The following is a 19647-nucleotide window of genomic DNA, read 5'->3' as shown; positions in this document are numbered from 1 at the left end:
TCATTCTTAATCTTCATACAACACTGTGCTACTGTTGTGTATGTTCTCTAGAGTTAAGATGTGACAACACAGCAACACTGTCAAGATGTAATGTACAGTGGTTTGGTTGGTAGGTTTTTGCACTGTGCTGCAGCGTACAGGTTAGCTCACATGACAGGAGTCCTCTGGTTGTTGAAGCGAAGGGCAGAAGCTTTGGGATGCACCACAGTGTTTGGGTAACCTTGTCTAGGTGTTCAGTTTCTTCTATGGTTTCACTCCTCGCAGGTGCTTTAAACGATGGAGTTGGCTGGATTTTTAAGTCTGGTTCAGTTGTAATGCAAGCTGGTAGGTCTGCCTCTGAGGTTGAGGATGCTATACCTGATGTTTGGTGGTAAATCCAGACAAAGCTGGGGAACTGGGGCAGAGGCAGAAATTGGCTTTTGACAGCAGAAGGGGGCACAAGAAATGTGGCTGCAGTGGAGGTCCTTTGAAAACCTTGTGGTGCACTTGGAGCTGGGTACACAGCTGCCTATAGGTCTGCTTTGGGCAGGTTGTGTTTCTTCATGGGGATTTGAAATGGTTGTGAACACTGAAAAGCATTTAAAGCAGCAGGAGGGTTTGCTGAGCTGTGGGAAGAATTAGTTGGAGGAGAAGTTATCTTAGCAGAGTGGGCAGACTTGGATCTAAGAGTCTGCTGGGGACTCTGGCTATGCTGTAAAAATGTCCGAGTCTTGAGAATGTGAGTTGAACAGATGAAAGAGGAGCTGTATCACAGGAGGAAGTCTGGAAAACTGTTTTAGCTGTCTTTGGGACATCCCCTGCGTGTGGCAGTGAACCATTAAGGCTGAGTTAGAAGAGTCAAGGAGAGGGAGACAGGGAGCTTTGCACCAGGTATGACTTTGGAAACACACACAGTCATTGCCCACACACGTTTACTTCAGGGCTATTCTGGCTTTTAAGATAAATCATTTCTTTCACTCTGTGAAGAAATACAAGTTCATTCAGGATAATTTCTTTTTATTAAGAACAGAAATGTTGTCATATCTCCAAGACAGCCTTTACCATACACACAGCAGTTAGAGAGATACAGGCTGTTGTCTCATTCTATACAGTTGCAATTATCATTGCCAAAAGCATTGATTAAATTAAAACTTTATCATAGAATCATACAAAATAGGTATCTACACAGGATTTTTAAAATTTGTTCTGTTTTAAAGTCGAGTAACCTATAAATAGGAGGTATATGTGCATCCATCAGAGTGGGGTGGTCCATGAAATACTCAAGTATTAAAGAATATTGGGAAGAAAGAGGGAAGAAATAAAGTCCCATTTGCCATGTTTGTGAATTTAGAGTGAATTTATGGCAGAAAACAGTGAGCATCATGACAGCTCTTGCTTATTAGCATTTCTGCTTCCTGTTTGCCCCAGTACAAAGATGTGGGTGTTAGCAGTATAAGGTGAGCACAGCCTCAGAACAGTGAACTGGAGACTTGCATGCCTTGAGCATCTTCAGGACAGGTGATAATGGGCTGAGCTCAGCTCATTCTGAGGCAGCTTCCTACTGGTGGGACACAAGAAGCAGGCTGCCAAACGTTTGTCGCAGGTAACTTAAGTAGTGAAGTGGAATAACACTGTCTTTATTCCAACTTGTTTATCCATACTAAGATCAGAGAGAGAAATAATACGTGCTACTGGACACTGTACAAGGGTATATCAGAAGTATGCAAGATTACGTAGAGACTAAAACTATACCTTCTCAACATTATTGTTAACTTAGAAAACTACTCTTTAGATAAGTTGAAGGGGTGGTCCTTAAATTCATGACAAGTGGGTTTGTTACAGAACGGACAGATCAGGTCTCTGTGTATATATAGTCTTATATTTCAAGTCTATCATATAATTTCCACAAACCACTTCATTTTTTTTTAATGTTAAAGATATGGGATAATCCCTGATAAGGGATTGAATAGAATGATTGTTGCCTCATGTAATTTTGATTTTTGGCTTTGTACCCACCATAAACTTGAAACAAAAACTTCTCGCAGTATCAGCGTCCACTTCAGGGTTGGTCACAGATACTAGGAAGTAAAAAACAACACCCTGGTATGGTTGGTTGGTTCATTGGTGAATAGCTTTGGTTTGCTATTGCTGAATTCTTTATGATGGTTGGATTCACACTGTTTTAATTTGAGAAAGTTGCCCATGAGTGCATGATGATGAAGTTACTCGGGTACTTTTGAAAGGGCAATTCGTCTTTACTTCTTAAAAGGCTTCTCAAAATAGCTCAGCTCAAGCCAGATAGATGTCGAGTTCTTAAGAGGAATGTCTGTTTTTCTTTCATTTGTTTAAAATGCATTTCACTTCCCAATCAGAACAAAGTCACTTTGAAACCCATAAAAAAAACCACTCTTTAGGAAAATCTGAAGAACAGTATTTGAGTATATGTTTGCTAACAACCTCCTCATTGAGCCAGTAGCATGAAGAAAACAGGAGATCTAAAGAAATAGCTTCTGTGAAGGACAGAGCTGGTCTGGGAAGGACTGTTCCAGTTGCTGGAAGACAGACAAAAATTGAAAGGTTTGCTTGCCTTGTCTTCCTTTGTCTGAGATCACATGCATGTCCTGAAACATCTGTAACATTGATTAGTGGAAGGAGTCTGAAAATATGTGGTGGTGGGGCACGTGACACTTTCAGCCCTGCAGCAGAGATCCGGTGTTCAGCAGTTGCACAGAGCAGCATCAACTGTCAGAAGCCACCCGTTCTGCAGGAGCCAGGGCATTGTCGGACGCTGGTCCAATCCCAGCTGTTCTGAGTCCTCAACAAGGAAGGACATCAGCTTTTAACCTTCATTAAATTAAGGTTGAAAAGATTCTCATGTACCACTGAATTCTTATTCTATACTCCCTATTCCAGGTCTTCAAAATCACCCCTGAAATGACATCTTCTTGTCAGTTCAGTTCCCATTCTCTTTCAACAGCTGCATCTCTTTTTCTTCCACGTCTGGGGCAGAGACTTGGAATTGTCTTTGAATTTTGTAATCTGTTTTAGGGAGCAGTCAGTGTAGCTTTAGGAAAAAATAAATTGTCTTGGTTTTGTTAATCAGTGGCACAAAAATACAAAAAACTATCTTAGTCTCTTCAAAAGGACTATCGTGATAGCAAGATTAGCAGCAGTGAATTTAAACACAGGTCAAAACTTTCACACAGTGGCTGTTCATAACCAGAGCTCAGAGCTGAAGCTATGTCTAAATTACCTGACCAAACTACATCATATTAATCTTTCCACTCTGGTAGCAGCCTGTCAGTGTCTCTCTAGTTTATGAAGAAGTGACATTCTGCTCCTTATGCAGGCAGTGTTCAGCAGGATGCATCCGTATACTTGGCTTGTGGCGCAGCATCCAGAACCACCTGTCTTTAATTTTGTTGAGACCGTGTGATGGGTTCACTTCTGTCAAAGTCAAGCTTACGCACCACTCAAACCTGCCTTGCAGAGGCTGCAGTCTGTTTCAGGTAAGGAGTGAGTGAGTCAGTGATTGATGTAAACAGAAGATTATTGGAAATAATGGGAATAATTGAAAGGGCCTGACAAGGACAAGAGATCACTAGGAGTTTAAGAACTGGGCTGAGGCTCCAGACATAGGGCGTGCAGTGATTTAAGGGCAGATGCAAAGCTGAAAATGGGAAGGATTAAAGAAAACGTGCTTGTAAACAAAGCTGTAAGGGAGATGGAAGAATACGTGCAGCAAAAAGAACCAGAGCCCGCGTTAAAACAAGGTGAGTAACTGGCAAAATCTTAGTGGTCTGCAATTTGGTGCAGAGCAGTGTGGAAAGTAATAACAAACCACAACCCCAAGAATAAAAAGTTCCCCAATTGGGATGAGCCCTCAGAGCAGGGTGGGCCCCTTAGTGCTTCGGGGCACGGAAGGGAAAAAACACCGATGTTCAGTCTCCCAGAGCCTGTTGGCAGGTGTTGTGCTTCGGGAGGGCTGTGTGGAGGGTAGGAGCGAAGCTGTCGACCGGGAGTTAATATAGGTGGCGATAAGAAGTGTTGCTTCAACAATCTGGAGGAGAAAAAGAAAATGATTAACTGTAAGGCAAGGAGAGGGAAAAGTGCCCTTTGGTTTATTTATTTTTTTAGAACCTATTGATCACGTAACTTTTGCAAAAGGCTTTTTCTCACGTGGAGTTGTTAAGTTTTGATTTGAAGGTCTGTCTGGAAGAGGTAGAGTAAGTCTCTCAGTTAAATGGTACAATTTACATGGAATCTCTTGACTGTACGTAGCTAGTGCAGCAGCCTGAAGTACCAGACCCAGGGCTTGTTCAAAATGCCCAGCTTAGATACTGCTAGCTGAAAAGACACTCACTGTGCATATTGTAATTACCTTTGGAACTGCCATTGTGAAAAGGAGTTTTTCTGTGCTGCTTTTTCCAGAACTCCTTTCTTTTATTTGACTGACTACAATCATGAAGTCATCTCGACAGCCTCCAAAGGTCAACACAGAAGAGTATGAGTAAGAGAACTTCAAGTGCTGCAAACAACAGAGAGATGAAGAGTCACACTTCTGTAAGAGACAAAATTGCCACCTCAAACTAGTGCCTTTGTTATTTACTGCAAGCTGTAATAGGCAATTGGCTGTACAGATAACAGCTGGCAGAGAAATCTCAGAAGAGAATTACAGTTGCAGTATTTTCCTAGCTTGCTCCATGCCCCGATGCTTCAGAGCTAGGGTGCAAACTTTGTTAACCAGATGGTAGTAGTAAAGCACATAGCACTGAGATCTTGCGAGATGCTTATGCTTGCTTGTTGCCCATCAACAAGGCAGTTAGCTGTTACATGAAGTTTTACCTTACACCAAAGCTGTAATTTTCCTTTGTTTATGTAGCTCTAAAACATAGCCCTCACTTCCTCATCTCTGGCTTCTACAAATTAACTTCTGGATCCATTTGAAGTTAAACACAAACTTCTACCGACTTTAAGTGGATTTGGGGGAAAGTTTTCCTGTGGGAGGTGTATTTGTTTTTTAAGCTGTGTTCCTCACCATACCATAGTGTTATAATCCAGTACGCTGATACCATCTTCATTCACAGCTATCCAGACTGGACAGTCTTCTAATGAGGAAGGCAAAACAGGCTAGAGAAAAAGAACATTTTTATTGAGTTGAATACTTTTTTCATTTTCTTGAATACTGCAAAGAAGCAGTTTCTGATATAAAACTTGTATTTTAAGGATAAAGTGGAGGTGAAAGAATCCTCTAGACTTACTGATCTGACCTGATTTGACTTGTAAGAGGATTTCTTCCAAAATCTGGAAAAGTATTTTCAGATTGAAATAGAATTTGGGAGACTAGCAGTACATGAGATGGAATTTAATCTCAACATCTTTGTCACCGTTGTTTTGGTGCAGTTAAAAGCGAGGGTGATGCTGGGACAGTGACTGAATGGCAGTTCTGCTCTGTTCTGGTTCTTACACTACTGACTTCCATCAGGCAGTAAAGCCCATTGGCTTCAACAGCACCAGTGCATAGAGCCATCACATCAGTGCACTTTTCTTTCTTACTGCTTGCCTCTCATGTGGCAAGAAAAGCAACCAGCTTGGTGAGACAGCAGGACTGAAATACCCGTACTTGGAAGTACTGAAAGCTGCATGGTGTGATTAATGGGGTACTCTTCCCTTTTTCCGCACAGGGGTATGTAAATAGTATTTTTTAAGCTTTTATTGCAGCTTTATGACCAAGAAAATGCCTACATATAAGAGCTTTGGTAAGGGTTTAAAGGTAGTATTTCATATTGTGTCGAACTGATAGTCAGAAAAGCTTCAGTGCCTATTTAGTGAACGCCAGCAACCCCTGGTGGATAGAAGGTACCTCTTACTTCTTTCAGAACGAATGTGACACTAGGACTGTTCAGAACAGAGCATTGTTTTTTCCTCTTCCTTTAGGAGTATTTTCTATCTGTGTTAACACAGGAAGTAGATATGGTTCTGCTCATAGAATTCATTCTTAGGGGAAAAAACATGGTGCACTGTTACCTTAGCAGCAAATAGTTTGGTTCCAAAGAGAGGCCATTTGCGGGCCACTGTCAAATAAATTCGAACACATTCTGGTGGAGAGCATCCCTGCAGCACCATCCACTTTGTTGCCAGCTTGTCAGCCAGTTGCCTTTCAGAGTCCAAGACACAAGACAGCACAATTTAATAAAGTCTTTCAAGAGAACGTGAGTAAAATTATACCAATAACTAAATGTACCTCTCATTCCAAAGGGTTATTCTACACAAGCACTATGGACAGGACTGTTAGCTCTGTTAGTTAGGGTGTGTTGTACAAACTAAGTTTATTTTAGCAGTTTCTCTACTTTCCCAGTTATTTCACTGCTAGTTATACTGTAATATCCAGGAATCCCAGTTGCACATTGGTTGTTCATTGGTGTAGATAATCAGCAACTGCAACAACAAACAGGCAGCTATTGCAGTAAAATCCTGCCCAGCTTTGCATTCAATTATCCTCTCACCTTCATCTTAACCTGTCTACAGTGCTCTAGATGCGCTGACAACACACTTCCACTCTGTCTTTATTTGTCTCACCTAGGTAACTGTGTTAGTTCTGCCTTTGCATCCCTAAATATGTGTTCACAAGTAGAATTCATCTTAGGCTTAAACTTCTTGACTTGGGGAAAGTTAGTCTGTGATTGGACTGTTTTTGTATGAGTTATCTACTCATACATAGTGTTTATTCATAGTTTATTCATAGTGTTTGTTAAGGAATCTTTCTTATGACACCGGTGTTCTGTTTAAGCTTCTACACTGAAATAAGCCTGACAGGGCTCCTTGAAACTTCTTAAGTATGAAGAGAGCAAATATACCAAATTGTGGTAAGTTTGATGCTTAGGAGAACAAACAACTTACTTGAGCTGTTCAGGAGCAATATTTTTCTTGTAGCGCTTGGGGTAGAATTTATCCAAGACCTGATGGAGAAGATGCTGCATTTTGAAGTGTGATGATCCCCCAGGACTTGAAGATGCTGTCCGATCCAAATCCCCATATTCCACCTGTATGGGAGCAGTTAGGTCACTGCCTGAACCAGTGACTGAGCACGTGGTGAGGGGGCACAGCCAGCCCTGAGAGCACAGGTGGAAGCAATTCACCTGTGCAGCCAGAACCTCCCTCACCTCATTAAGGGCTGGCAGCTGCCAGAGAAGCATTTCTTCCCTTGAAGCATTCAGCAAGCCTTGATCCTTGGAAAGGGGTAAGCAATTCCTCTTCTATTACTAGGTTGTGACCTCTACTTTTCTTGGGTGATCCAAAATTGGTTTAGAGCAACTATATCTGCTACTGCCTATCTGTTTACCACCTAAGATAATGTTAGGGCTTGTAGCATGGCATGGTGATGAGGTTTTTTTAGTGCAGTAAAATGTTCTGTGGATTCCCTCACTGATATCTACTGTGTTTAGTAGTCCTGTAAAGCAATACCATCAGGATGGGGAATTTTTTTCTACAGCATTTACTGCAATAAGCATGCAACAAAGCAGCAGTAGGGGACGTGGCTGCTCAAGGAATTCTTTGTTGCTCTGGAAAAAAGTGAAACAAGACTTGGGCCAGCTACTTGTATGAAGATGCTTCTATGTAACTGCTAAACTTTTGGGTTTTGTTTTCATCTGGCCAATTAAAACAACAGCCTATTTGTAAATAGAGTGGATAGTGTTTCTAGCTTTGTCACCTCAGTTTATGTTGCTTTAACAAATGCAACAGTTTCAGCTTAAGGAGAAACGATTATCCTGTTCATCATGCCCACAACTCATGTTGTGTGTTTTATGTGGTAAAATGTTAAATATAAGCCTGGAGATCTAATGAAGAATCATGAAAATGCTCACCTGAGCCATCAGAGCAACCATTTCCAGAGCTAGCTCTTTATTTACTGGAAACCTTCCACTGGCTATTTCATTGCTGACTTGGAAGGCCAGCAGCAGCCTCTCCCGGTCTGTCTCACCCTTGGCTTGGCTCCGAAAATACAACCTAGAATGTAGAAGTTTGTACAGGTAAAAACATGTCATGAACTAACTGAGAATAGAGTTGTGAATTTTAGTCAAGATGAGTAAAAACAAGCATTTTGTTTGCTTTTGGTCTAAAGTGACTTTTGTGTATTAAAAGGTGATTAGAGATAGGCTGAGAAGCTAAGGTGCTTTCCTTATGATTAAAATTCAGGCAAGGAGGCTCAAATCATGTTTTCTACTTTGGCAGATATTTGAATTCTGTGAGCCAGCCAAGACAAGACAGAAAAACATTCTTAAACAAAGGTAGATGAGCACTGTTCCTATTAACAATTATTAACTGTTAATTAACTCAATTAACACTGAGGCAAAGCTTAAGAGATGTCATTCTCTGCTTACCATGGAGTACAGAGTTGTCTCTGCTGTAGGGCAAGAACTGTGTGACCTTCTACATGCCAGCCTTGAAGACTTGTTACATTTGCCAACTTTGTTTTGACTGCTTACATTGAAATTGTTATTGAAAATTCTTCAGTTTGATTCAGTGGGAAATAAGAAACCCAATTATCAGGCCTTACTGCAAAAATGAAAGAAGAGTTCTTGCAGTACTACTAGGAAGCTTTGATTTATTCTCTTTGCTCTTAATTTCTTTGAACTGATGCAGCAATATGACTGATGGAGGTTGAAGACACAAGTGTAGGTAATGCTTCCTGGGCAGATTCCTCATGCATGCCTACTTACAGCTCACATCATCTAACTCAAATACTAATTTAAAGCTACATACAGCAGTGACTGTATATTCCATAATGCCACACAAGATATTGATACAGTGATCCACTGGAATGAATTTTTATGACAATTTAAGACAACACGATTAGGACCATAGTTGCCTTACATGTCTAATCAGGGTCCTTCAGTTTAGAACAGTCCAACCTTGGAAAGACCTTATCAAAATATCCTTGCTGCCCAGCCTGGGCACATTCCAGTCTAACAAAATAATACTGCAAAGAGTCACTCCTTTTAAAGAAAAACAAAAACCACTACCAACAAAAATCCTTCTTGGTTAAAAAGTAATAACTTCTGCTTCTATTACTGTTAAGACAGCTAATAGAGCTCCCAGAAATCTATTTCCATCATTACAGTCACCAAAATCTTTGTGTTCAATGCAGAACTTTAACTTTTCTAATTTGGGTGAGGCTTTATTTCCCTTGAAAATGGAACTCGTGTGGAAGGCCATTACTTGTTCTCATACACAGATTTCTTTTCTTTTTAATTCAGAATTCCTGTCTTTATTATAGGTGATGAACTTGTTCCAGTTTTTGTTTTAGATCTGTGTTTCATTGTTTTCTTCTCTATCTTTCATCTGGCTTTTAACATTTCTCTCTTTATGAAGTCTGGGCATTGCTACTACATGTCTTCTCTACCGTCCCTGCCATTTAGAATGTTGTTCTTGTATGCTTTTCAACTTCATGATTCTTCACTTAATTGCAAGTTTCATTTATAGTGGTGATTTCCACCCTATCCCTCCAGGTTTCTCATCCTCTCACCTAACATTATTTAATTGCATTCTAGGATCTAGGCAAACAAAATTGTGTCAGGTGTGTTTTATTATATTATAGCTAGTCCTTTAACCCATTTTAAGACTATTCCACCATTGCAAAGTGTTTTTAGGTTTCATTATAGATTGTATGCTCTCTTGTACATGCATACTGCATGCACATAGAAGAAATTGTGTCACATGTAGGAGCTGACATCATACTTGCTAAAAAGCTTTAGTCCTACCAATGCTATACTTTGCTGGACTTCTGCAGAAATGAAGGCATTCTGCAAATGTTTAATTAACAGGAGTAATGAGGTACCTGTTCTTATAGGTCAATTTCACGATTCTTGTGCCGCCTTCATATTTACCAGGATGCAATTCCTTTAAGGCTTGTTCCCATTTAGAAATGACGTCACAGATCTTTCAAAGATATTAAGGAGAGAGAAAAGACAAACATATGAATTGTATAGTCCAGGCTTGATGGGAAAGTGGGGGAGAAAAAGTACTGTGGAACACAGATGATAAATAGACAGGATCATTATAATGACAGCCAAAAGGGATAAATCAATTCCTTTTCCTATTACATAGTATGTTGAAAAAATAAAACTGTTTCAATAAAAACTCCATCTCTTAATCTGCAGGAGGATATTTGTAAGTGAATTCTGGCTTAGTACCAGGCTGTTATGTCTATGTTAGTAAGTTATGTAGCCTGGGGGAACAGACGTGTATAACAATGTGCTATTGTTAAGACCTTGAGCCCGCACTATGGTGTTTTCCTCTGCACTGTCTTTACTGTGGTCAGAAAGCTTGGAAGTCCACTAGATTGGATCACATTTTTTATCTTGTTTCACATGAAAAGAATCCAGTTCCTGCTAAGATAGTTTCACAATGTGAACTAAAGCGTTGTTAATAGGAAAGATTGATAGGATTGCTTCCCAAGTGCATTCCTGAGCCTACCAGAAGCAGTAATGTATTTTCTGAATGGCAGCTATGTGCATGGCTAAAGCATGGCTAAACCAAAGCCGTGTGAATGTTCATGGGAACGTTTGGATCTAGATTCCAGCTTCATACTTCACATATATTCTTAATAACAACATGGTTAAATATTTTGGTTCAATTCCGATTCCAGTCCTTTTACAAGTGGTCTAGTAAAGGTCCCTAAGTTCTCTTTTGATGGCATTTCAGTAAAAGGAATGTAAATATAAGAAACTATGTGAAATACATAACCAGATATCATAACCTTCTCTTACGAGTGTATTGAAGTTGCCTTGGTCACTAAGTAGTATCTTGTTTATAAGGAGTAAAACCAATGCCTTTGCTTGTCTCAGGCTCCTTCTTTTACTGTAATGCTGTATCCCTCTGAACAGTGATTTGATTGCCAGAAAAGATTCAGATTATCTGATCTGCATCAGGCCATGAAAGCAAAGTTTATTATTTGGCACTGTGTGGTAATTTCCTTTTTAAACTGTCTAATTTAAAGTTACTGGCATCTACTCCCTGTGCTGCCCAAGTGAAATTCTACACTGTGTAAAAGTAAATTTTTATATTCCTTACAGATGTCAGGGCTTCTTTGAAGTTGTCACTACCACTTTATCCTCCATCAATACTGCATAGTAAATGTATCTCCCAAGTTAATAAAAAAATTTGATGCCTTTCATTCATAGCCACTAGCCCACACAACTAAGGTAGCTGTCTAGCTGCAGCATGGGTAAAACTCTCCATGAGAGATGCATGTTAATACTTTTAACTGTTTTCCCTTCCTCTTCTCTTAAAGCGAAGGTATACTCAGCAGAGCTTTCTCCCCCTAAGAACACTCCTCAAGGAAAGTTATCCAGAGGTAGAAAAGAGAGAGAGGCTTCATAATCCAATATTTAAGATTTTATATAAGTGTGCCAAGAAAATCACAGCCAAATCTAAATTCATCTCCATTGGGAGTATTATACTTGATGTTAGTTACAATATCTGATCATGTCAGCTTACTCGGTCATATTTTAGTTCTGTAGTTGAGACAAACTAAACTTTAGTGTGAGCTAAAATCTGATTTGAAGCCTTTGTTTTGATAGGTGACAAGCTGGTTAAAAAATGTGCTTTGTCTTAATATCTTATCTGAGATGCTAGTTAATATTTCATCTCTGAATACTAATCAAGGTAGGCAAGATCCATGTGTGTTTGATCTTTCTTGCATTAAGAAAAATTTAGTAGCCATTAAGTAGAGATGTAGCAGAAGGGGGAATAAGAATTACCTTCATGTTGCCCTGCAGGCAGTGTTCCAAATCCCTGCCAGATGGATCATCTGTGAACAGAGAAAATCCCATGTGGGATGGTTTCCGCATTCCTGTCTCCTGGTTCAGCCGCTGGATGAATTCATCAACTGTTGAAGAGCCATCAAAACCTACAACCTGTGATGCAATAGGAGCTAATTTAGTATAACTTTCAAAAAGCGTGATGCTGAGTATCACAACTGATGAAACCTAATTTTCTACAGATCAGTTTATCATGATTGACTGCCAGCTGCAGTGACTGCACTTATGTTATTTCCCCTAACACTGCATTCTTTCTCATACTGAGACACTTTCAGTGTCTCACCCCAGCTACCTTTTCTTCCTAAGTTTTAAAAGGAAAGGGATTGGATTCCTTTCCTGGCTAAAATAGCAAGGAAGAGAAATAGTACCTGTCTCTAAATGTCTGACATGTAAACACTGTGGTGCTACCAAATTGTGTGAAGGAAGCAGGTTATGGCACAGACCTCTCTAGTGCCAAGAAATGTAACCATAGCAACTCACCTGGTAGGTTCCATTCATAAAGTGCACTGGGATGCTGAATGGGAGTGAGTGGTGGTAGGGATTCCTCAGCAGGATGGACACAATCTCCATTCTTGAGGGCTTGGCTTCCCGCTCACCAGTCTGCACAGTGCGCTCCACTGATCTCTGGCAGTAGATGGCATACTTGCCTATTTCACTCCTAGGCAGGGAGAGAGACAGAAATAAGTCACAAATGTATGCTTTAAATATGTCATTATTTTTTTCCTACTCCTGTGCTACAGCAAAGCATTCCTCCAGGTTTGTCTCAGAGTTACATCTCTGTGTAGATATCCTTGCTGATCTCTACTGACTAGCTCACATCAAAAGTTGCAAATCAAACATGAGCTCCTCAGCTCTGTGAAATTCAAGTATACAGGGAGCTCTCTGGGGAGCACCTGAACGTCCCCTGCTCTAAGCTGCACTTGACACAGCATAGATGTCCTCTTTTGTACCTTGTTGACATCACAGCATTTGTTGAACTAAGACCAGGCAGTTCACTCTTAAGCTCACTATCATGCCAGGAGAACTTAGGTACTATCACTTTAAGTCCTGATAAGAACTAATCATACACTATAATGAATTAGCTCCAGTATTTTGTGGGTAGGAGTTACAAAGTGATTTCCATCAATATCTGTAGCAGATGCAAAAAGCAATTATCTTAGGGGAAAAAAAGCTGTTGCAGCCTTTACCTGGGGTCTGCGTGGCGCTGCAAGTGCTGCTTGACATACCAAAGGAAGTGATGCTGGGGCAGGAACAGAGGAGCACATAAAGCGAGGAGCTGCCAGCACTGTGAACATGAAGCTCAGTCATAATTCTTGTTTGAAACTTCCTATCTATTGCCTTTCACAGAATATTGTAACTAGAACATTGGATGGTGAGTAGTGCATTTGGGAGTAACCATTTTGGATACTCAGTTCAAGTATCAAATTTCTCTTTCCTCCAGCACACCTTTAGCATCTGATCAATATTATCAATAGTATCAATACTTACAGAGCAGGACTGACAAAGAAGAATTCACCTGAATGACTGAGTGGTTCTGGGGCTGTCGGCAATTCGTCTGTTTGACAAGCTGGCAGAAGATTTCATTCTGCAGCTCGGTATGTGTCAGGCAGACCTGCAGTGCTGTCTGGGCGAGCGACACGTGGTAATCAATAGAGGATGCTTCCACAGGGACATTGATGAACAGCTGACAGGACTGTAAAATAGTGAAGTTAATCAATGCTGTTAATATAGTGACTCTGATATTTTACTCCATGCTTTATTTAGCTTTGATTACTTAGTTCTGATCTTACAGTTTAGAAGTGCAAGCTGGACCAGGTGCTGAGCGCTCTGAACTAGCTGTAGGTGTCCTTGTTCATTGCAGGTCTGTTGGACTAGATAACCTTTAAAAGTCCCTTCCAACTCAAACAATTCTATAATTCTATGAATCAGATCTCCAATGGCTTTGCTACTGTTCTTACTCCCACAGCTGAGTTTGTCAGTACAAGGATTTCTTTGGTCCAGCTATTAGAGAGGAAAGAGGAAGGTAAGGCTAAGTTTGAAGTACAAAGCCTGCATGGAACATTGCTTCTAGCTTCATATTCTCTATAAGGAGAAGTTAAACTTCTAAAGAGTGAATGACACCTAATGTTTGACTGTAACTGAATGACCTAGTAGGCCTGTCCAAAGCAGCCAAGGGTGATGATAAATATCAGCAACAATATGAGCAATGGTGTTGCCCCAGCAATGGGGCAAAATAGCTGAAAGCTACATAATGTCCCTTTAAGTACCTTGAAAAGTTTCAGAGCCTCAGTCTGCAGAGCCTCAGATGGCAGAGTGGTGAGGGACATGTGCAGCCCATCTTTACTGTAGCACAACATAGGGTGTTTCCACAGTGGAGAATCTGAAGTAGCAGATAGGCAAGAACATGCACTGTCAGAACCAGAAGATAGGTAAGAGAGCTCATGTTGAAAAGGAGCCTTGTTGAGGAGGCAAAACATACTGGGAAGCAGCACTATACAATGCTATGTTTATCTTTGGGGCAACTTGGCTGATCTTGGCAATGCCTCCTGTCAGCAAGAGGCCACGGGCAGTGTTAGGCATCAGCAGAAAGAAGCACTTCCATGCATGACACAGAACTCCTTGTCAGATGGTTTCTGACAGTGCTACGAGGATCTTTATTAATGCAAGTTACTATTCTACAATAAGCAAGATTGGTGTAGGAACATATGAGTGTGCAGGAAAGAGTATAAAGAACAAACAGACCTGTTGATACACACATAACCTACTCTTAGCAGGGGGGTTGGACTTGATTTTCCCCAGAGTCCCTTCCAGCCCCTAGAATTCTGATTTGAGAACATGGTGCACAAATGTACATGAATGAGCAAGTACCAAAGACAAGGAGGAAAAGATGAGCATAGAGGTAGATGATAAGGTTTATATGTGTGGACAGAAAAGCAGATCTGAAGGCAAATATGTGTGTATTTAGATGAGAAAAGAGAGAACGTGTTTGTACAGTGAAGATTCCCACAAAAGGGATACTCCAGGACCAACAAATATAGAAGAAAAAAACCAAAAACAACAAATCCCCAGTTATTTGAATAAATATTACAGAAGTTTCAGATGCTTTGATAAAAGATGTAACACTGCTACAGACTTGCTGTCTCATTACAATGCCTATTCTCTCCCAAGATGTTATTGTGGAAGGGTGAAATGCGCTGTATCATATGCTGTTCTGCCAGGAATCCCCTTTTTTCATCTCTGACTGAATTAAAATTGAGGATTTAGATTACTTTTCCTCGTATTTTGCTACAGTGAAAAAAGAGTTTGCTGTTTCTACTTACTAGGGTCTCCCTCTGCATCCAGCAGTTTTCCAATGAGCTGCTCATATGATGTGCCCACTGTGGTGTTCCTGCTACCAGCTGCTACAGTCAGATGGTACAGCCAGGTGTTCTAGGCATGAGGATGAAAACAATATGAGACAACTTCAGTCTTGTTTTCTACACAGAGGTTTATTCCCCATATGCTGTCTGATAGCAAAAAGTCTCTTGGTCTCCAAAAAGACCATCATTCATACCTTCTCCTGTTTTGTGCGAATGAGTAAGTATGTGGGACTCTGGTCTTGTGGGTGAATCACCAAAGTGCAGTGGGATGAGAGAAGTCCTCCACCAGTTGTTTCATAATCTTCATCAGAGTCACAGGAACGATCTACTTCTTCCACTTTGGACTCACGCAATGGCAGATGCCCTAAGGGACACTAGAAGGAGGAGGCAAGCTGGGTAACTCCAGCTAATGATCTGCTATGGACAGGGAACACTGGGAAAGAGGCTCTATCTCAAAATGTTAGCAGTTCTGTAATATGTGAGCGGTGAACTATAATTCAGTGCTTAACAGCAATATTTACATCATCTCATACTTCTATAGAAGTTCCTCCATGAAAAAAAGTACTTTCACACTGTGGTATTACTCCTACTGTATTTCTTTTGGGAGCATCTACAGGTCAGAATGAGAGTATGAAAATAAAAGGATTATTTTTCCCTTAAACTACTGCTTTTCTCTCATTAGTTATGTTCGTACTATTGGTTTTGTAGTGTGGGATGTGCTTTCTAATGGTCAGCTGCCCAATATCTTGAGCCACTGGGTTCTGATTGTGGTCAGACTTTCTGGATACTATTAGGAAATAAGTATGTTTCAATGACATAAATGGGTAGATTCAGACAAATGGAGGATATCTACTGTGCTAACTCTAGTGGTTGATCTCAAGTTTGAACTCCAGTGTTCCTTGATAAGCTAAAATGTCATTTAGAAAAATAATGGAGAGCTGGGCCAAGTTTTCTAGAAACAGAAGAACATTATGCTGATTAAATGACCTTCCTCATTCCATACTGTTGTCACTACTTCTTTTCAGTGTTGTTCAAGAACAAGAATTACCTTATCCTCGTGATTTCGATAATAGTAAAAAGTTTTTCCAATCAGTGCACACCAGACCAGCTTAGAGTGACCATGCTTAACCTATATGGAGGACAAGGAAATACATAATGTTTTTTAATGTCAGTGGTGCTGTTGCCTCAGTTTTATAGAAGTTCCATTTTCAATTAAATGTTGCTTATAGTACTTGTTGTATGTTAATACAAGCTCCTCCCAAAACACGCAGGGCACCATTTCCAAAAGCAAGAAGTTAGATCCCACCTAAGTAGATGTGATGTAGGTGTTTGTGGAAACAATCTATGGAAATGTCATAAAGGAGAATAATTTCCAGCCTCTGTACTTTGTACTAATGCGATTGCAGTCTGTTATTGTGGAAACAAATCTTCTGCTAAAATCATACAATCCGTGTCCTTAAAACTCTCCTACATCACCAAGTTCAGATCAGTTAAATTACAAGCTTTACACTTTCTTCATATTTGTCTATTAAACTATGAAATGTTGTGATTTATGTTGAAGGAAAACCTACATAAATTATATATTTGTTACTACTTTGTTATTTGACAAAGTCAGTATCTCTTTGCAGCCTAGTTTGTGCAATTCTTTATCATTTATGTAAACCTTCATCTCTGACAAACATCAGTTTACTGCCATTTTTCGTTGTTTCCCATTCTTCTAGGAAATATTAAAATACTAACTTCTTGCTGACGTTTACTGTACAAAACACGAGACTGGTACTCTGTCAATACTGAACTAAGCTGAATAAAGTCAAAAGTAGTATTTTACCTTGGTGAGCCAACCTTTCACAGTGGGTTTAGCATCACCATGAGGAACTCCAACAGGACTGGTCACTTGCACTCTAAGGATACTCTGTAGGACATGAATCCATTCCTCCAGAATGTTGGGAGAGTCTGCTGTCAGGAAGTAGGTTCTCTTCTCTGTCACAAGCTGGAAGGAAAAGGAATGAGGAAGTATAAATCTGTGTACCTTAAATCTTGTCATTAGCTGATGAATTTCGTTATCCCATTAGATTTTTTTTTTTTTTTTTTTTTTTCTGGCAATTGAGGAGGGATATTTTTGTGTAAGAAAAAAGTGCTAAAACTCCAACCCTGACTGAAAGACACAAAACTCAGATAGATAACAAATTCCTGTGAGATCTCTTGCTATTACTCTTAGACGCTGAAGCTTTACTTGTCTCTCATCCCATCTTGCTTCTGAGTGCTGGTCACAGTTTAGTTGGAAGGGACTCTAGAAGGTCAACTAGTTTAACTCTTCTGCAACAAACAGGGATGCCTACAGCTAGATCAGGTTGTACTTCTCCCCTCTCTGCCCTTACTACCTGGTGTTTCTGAGATAGCAGCTACTTTCTTAGGTCAGTGAGTATCCGGACAGTGACCCCATTGATGTTGGTAATTTTTCGTTTTAAAGATTGCTGTAGAAATATTTTTTTTTCCACTTTCATTTTGTATTAAATGGTTTGGCAATCCAAGAAGTATGAAGCCATGAATTTAAGAATTTAGCAACAACAATTTTGTAAATGCAGTTCCAGGCCAGGCTGTGTGCTTTTCAGTCAAAGTATGACAGAAATTTTAATGTCTCCTTTATAGTGAACTCCTTTAACTCCTTTAAAAACCTAGTAAAGAACTGACTTTTAATGTTTGGAAACTGAATTCTAATAGGAATCCAAAGCTTTAGGTATTTCTTCAGATTCTCCATACATAACCATAGCATAGTTCAGGTAGGAAAGAACCTTTAAAGAACATCAGGTCCATCTTCTATCATAGGTAGAAGCATCTGTCACTATATTACACATGTGAAGTCTGTCTGGAGATCTTGTGAGAGGAGTCTTGCTGAGGAGACCCTATGTGCTCTCTGGCTTTAGTTGTTGTAACTTGCAGTTTGCAAGTTCTCAAGTTGCAAAAAGGAAAACGCTACAGTTTAAAATCAAATAAAGGAGAATTTCTTTCAACATCAGAAGGGTTACATTTGGGTTACAGTTTCCCCACTACTTATAAAACTGCCCGTCTTGTGCCAGGAAATAGGAGCTAAAGTCAGCCCTTATCAGTACCACTCTGCCTGAAATAAGTGCTCACTCACCCAGACATCAAGTGTATGGTTAACTGCAGGATGAAAAACAATGCTTACCTGGAATGTTTGGGATCCTTCACCTCTGACAATTTGGCATGAGGAATTTAGCTCCATCTGCCCTTGTGGTTTGCGGATAACATCACTCTGGGGAAAGAGAAGCAAATGACCTTTGCAGTAGGAAGAAATTATATGGATCTCAAAGTAGTTAAATAAAGCAAAATAAATTCATGTGCAGAATGAAATATGAAAAAGACGGAAGTTGAAGATTGCCAGGTAAAATAAGACAACAGCGTGATCCCTTTATAGTAGTGAAATAAGTCTCCTTAGCAGTGACAGACTATACAGCAAGAGTAAAAGAAACAAGTAGTGTCTGTGGAAGCTCATATTAGACATTAAGGAAAAAACAACAACAACAACAACAACAAAACTTTCTCTCTAGGAAGGCAAGACAACTCAAAATAGGTGCCCAGATTTAATGACTTTCCACCCTTGGAACTTTTTAAGGTTTGGCTAAAGGGAGCCATGGCTGATTTAGTCTATAGCTGATGGTGGTCTGCATTGTTTGTGCGTATTAAATTATGTAGGTATATTACATATGTGCAATTTACTTGTAAACCATGATAGATAGACACAGTAGTTGAAATTAAGATGCATTATGCATTAGGGTGTATTTTTGTACTGTTGGAATGTGATGGGGAAAAAAAGTTGGAAATATACTTTATCAGTGTTTCTGACTGTATGAGAAATGTTTGATCACAGCTTGAACCAGTGATTGAGCATCCAGTGAAGAGGATGACCAGATCTGGGAGCACAGCTGAAAGCAATTCACCTCTGTGATCACAAGAAGCAAACCCAGGATCCACCCCTCCAATCTTCATTTAAGGGCTGGTAGTCAAGGGGAAAATATCTCTATTTGGAGATAATTTCCTTTTAGGAACTTTTCACTGTGTTCTTGCCTCTAGGCCAGGGTAAGCTATTCCTTTCTTCTTATTATTATTTCTTATATCTTATTTTCATACTTCTATCTTATGCATATATATGGGAAACTCTTTTGTTCAAAAGGAGAAGAAAATAGAGGAGGTGTATGTTCCTAAATTAATTATCTAGAACTACAATAATGTAACTTCACTTAGGATAATTCCAAGTTAGGAAAATATTTGGAATGGTTTGAATGCATGTGTTCTCCTGATATCTTTGTAAGGGAAATCATTCTATATGAGAACCTGTTTTAAATTGTATCTTACTTTCCTAGCACTTCCTCATCAGTTTGAGAGGATGTGAAATTAAAACGTCTCAGCTTTCCCTCCAGTAAAAGATTTTTATTTTTTATTTTTTATTTTTTCCTCTTAGAGCCCCA

The 19647-nt window shown here is 39.8% G+C and overlaps 1 protein-coding gene across 5 annotated transcripts in view; it reads right to left on the bottom strand.

Annotated features, from left to right (window-relative positions):
• Nucleotides 1-979: 979 nt before the first annotated feature.
• Nucleotides 980-19647, bottom strand: part of PLEKHH1 (pleckstrin homology, MyTH4 and FERM domain containing H1) — a 45856-nt gene continuing 27188 nt past the window's right edge. For 3 of the 5 annotated variants that reach the window (XM_015864798.3, XM_085549002.1, XM_085549003.1), the window contains 17 exons: nucleotides 18348-18434; nucleotides 16989-17150; nucleotides 16209-16289; nucleotides 15355-15534; nucleotides 15122-15230; nucleotides 14069-14181; nucleotides 13318-13494; nucleotides 12989-13086; nucleotides 12282-12459; nucleotides 11742-11897; nucleotides 9818-9918; nucleotides 7845-7986; nucleotides 6880-7022; nucleotides 6007-6136; nucleotides 5023-5109; nucleotides 4361-4507; nucleotides 980-4039 (listed from right to left, as the gene is read on the bottom strand). In XM_015864798.3, coding sequence (XP_015720284.2) covers nucleotides 3863-4039; nucleotides 4361-4507; nucleotides 5023-5109; nucleotides 6007-6136; nucleotides 6880-7022; nucleotides 7845-7986; nucleotides 9818-9918; nucleotides 11742-11897; nucleotides 12282-12459; nucleotides 12989-13086; nucleotides 13318-13494; nucleotides 14069-14181; nucleotides 15122-15230; nucleotides 15355-15534; nucleotides 16209-16289; nucleotides 16989-17150; nucleotides 18348-18434 — 2268 coding nt within the window. In that variant the 3' untranslated portion in view covers nucleotides 980-3862. Of the gene's footprint in view, nucleotides 4040-4360; nucleotides 4508-5017; nucleotides 5110-6006; nucleotides 6418-6879; nucleotides 7023-7844; nucleotides 7987-9817; nucleotides 9919-11741; nucleotides 11898-12281; nucleotides 12460-12988; nucleotides 13087-13317; nucleotides 13495-14068; nucleotides 14182-15121; nucleotides 15231-15354; nucleotides 15535-16208; nucleotides 16290-16988; nucleotides 17151-18347; nucleotides 18435-19647 lie in introns of those variants that run through there. The other 2 variants (XR_014946635.1, XM_015864802.3) reach the window with 2 other exon arrangements.

This window comes from Coturnix japonica, chromosome 5 (genome assembly GCF_054131305.1).
Source record: "Coturnix japonica strain WE chromosome 5, WE-NBRP24, whole genome shotgun sequence".
NCBI classification, from domain to species: domain Eukaryota; kingdom Metazoa; phylum Chordata; class Aves; order Galliformes; family Phasianidae; genus Coturnix; species Coturnix japonica.
Note: the sequence above shows the minus strand (reverse complement) of the source record. Positions and strands in the feature narration are given on the sequence as shown.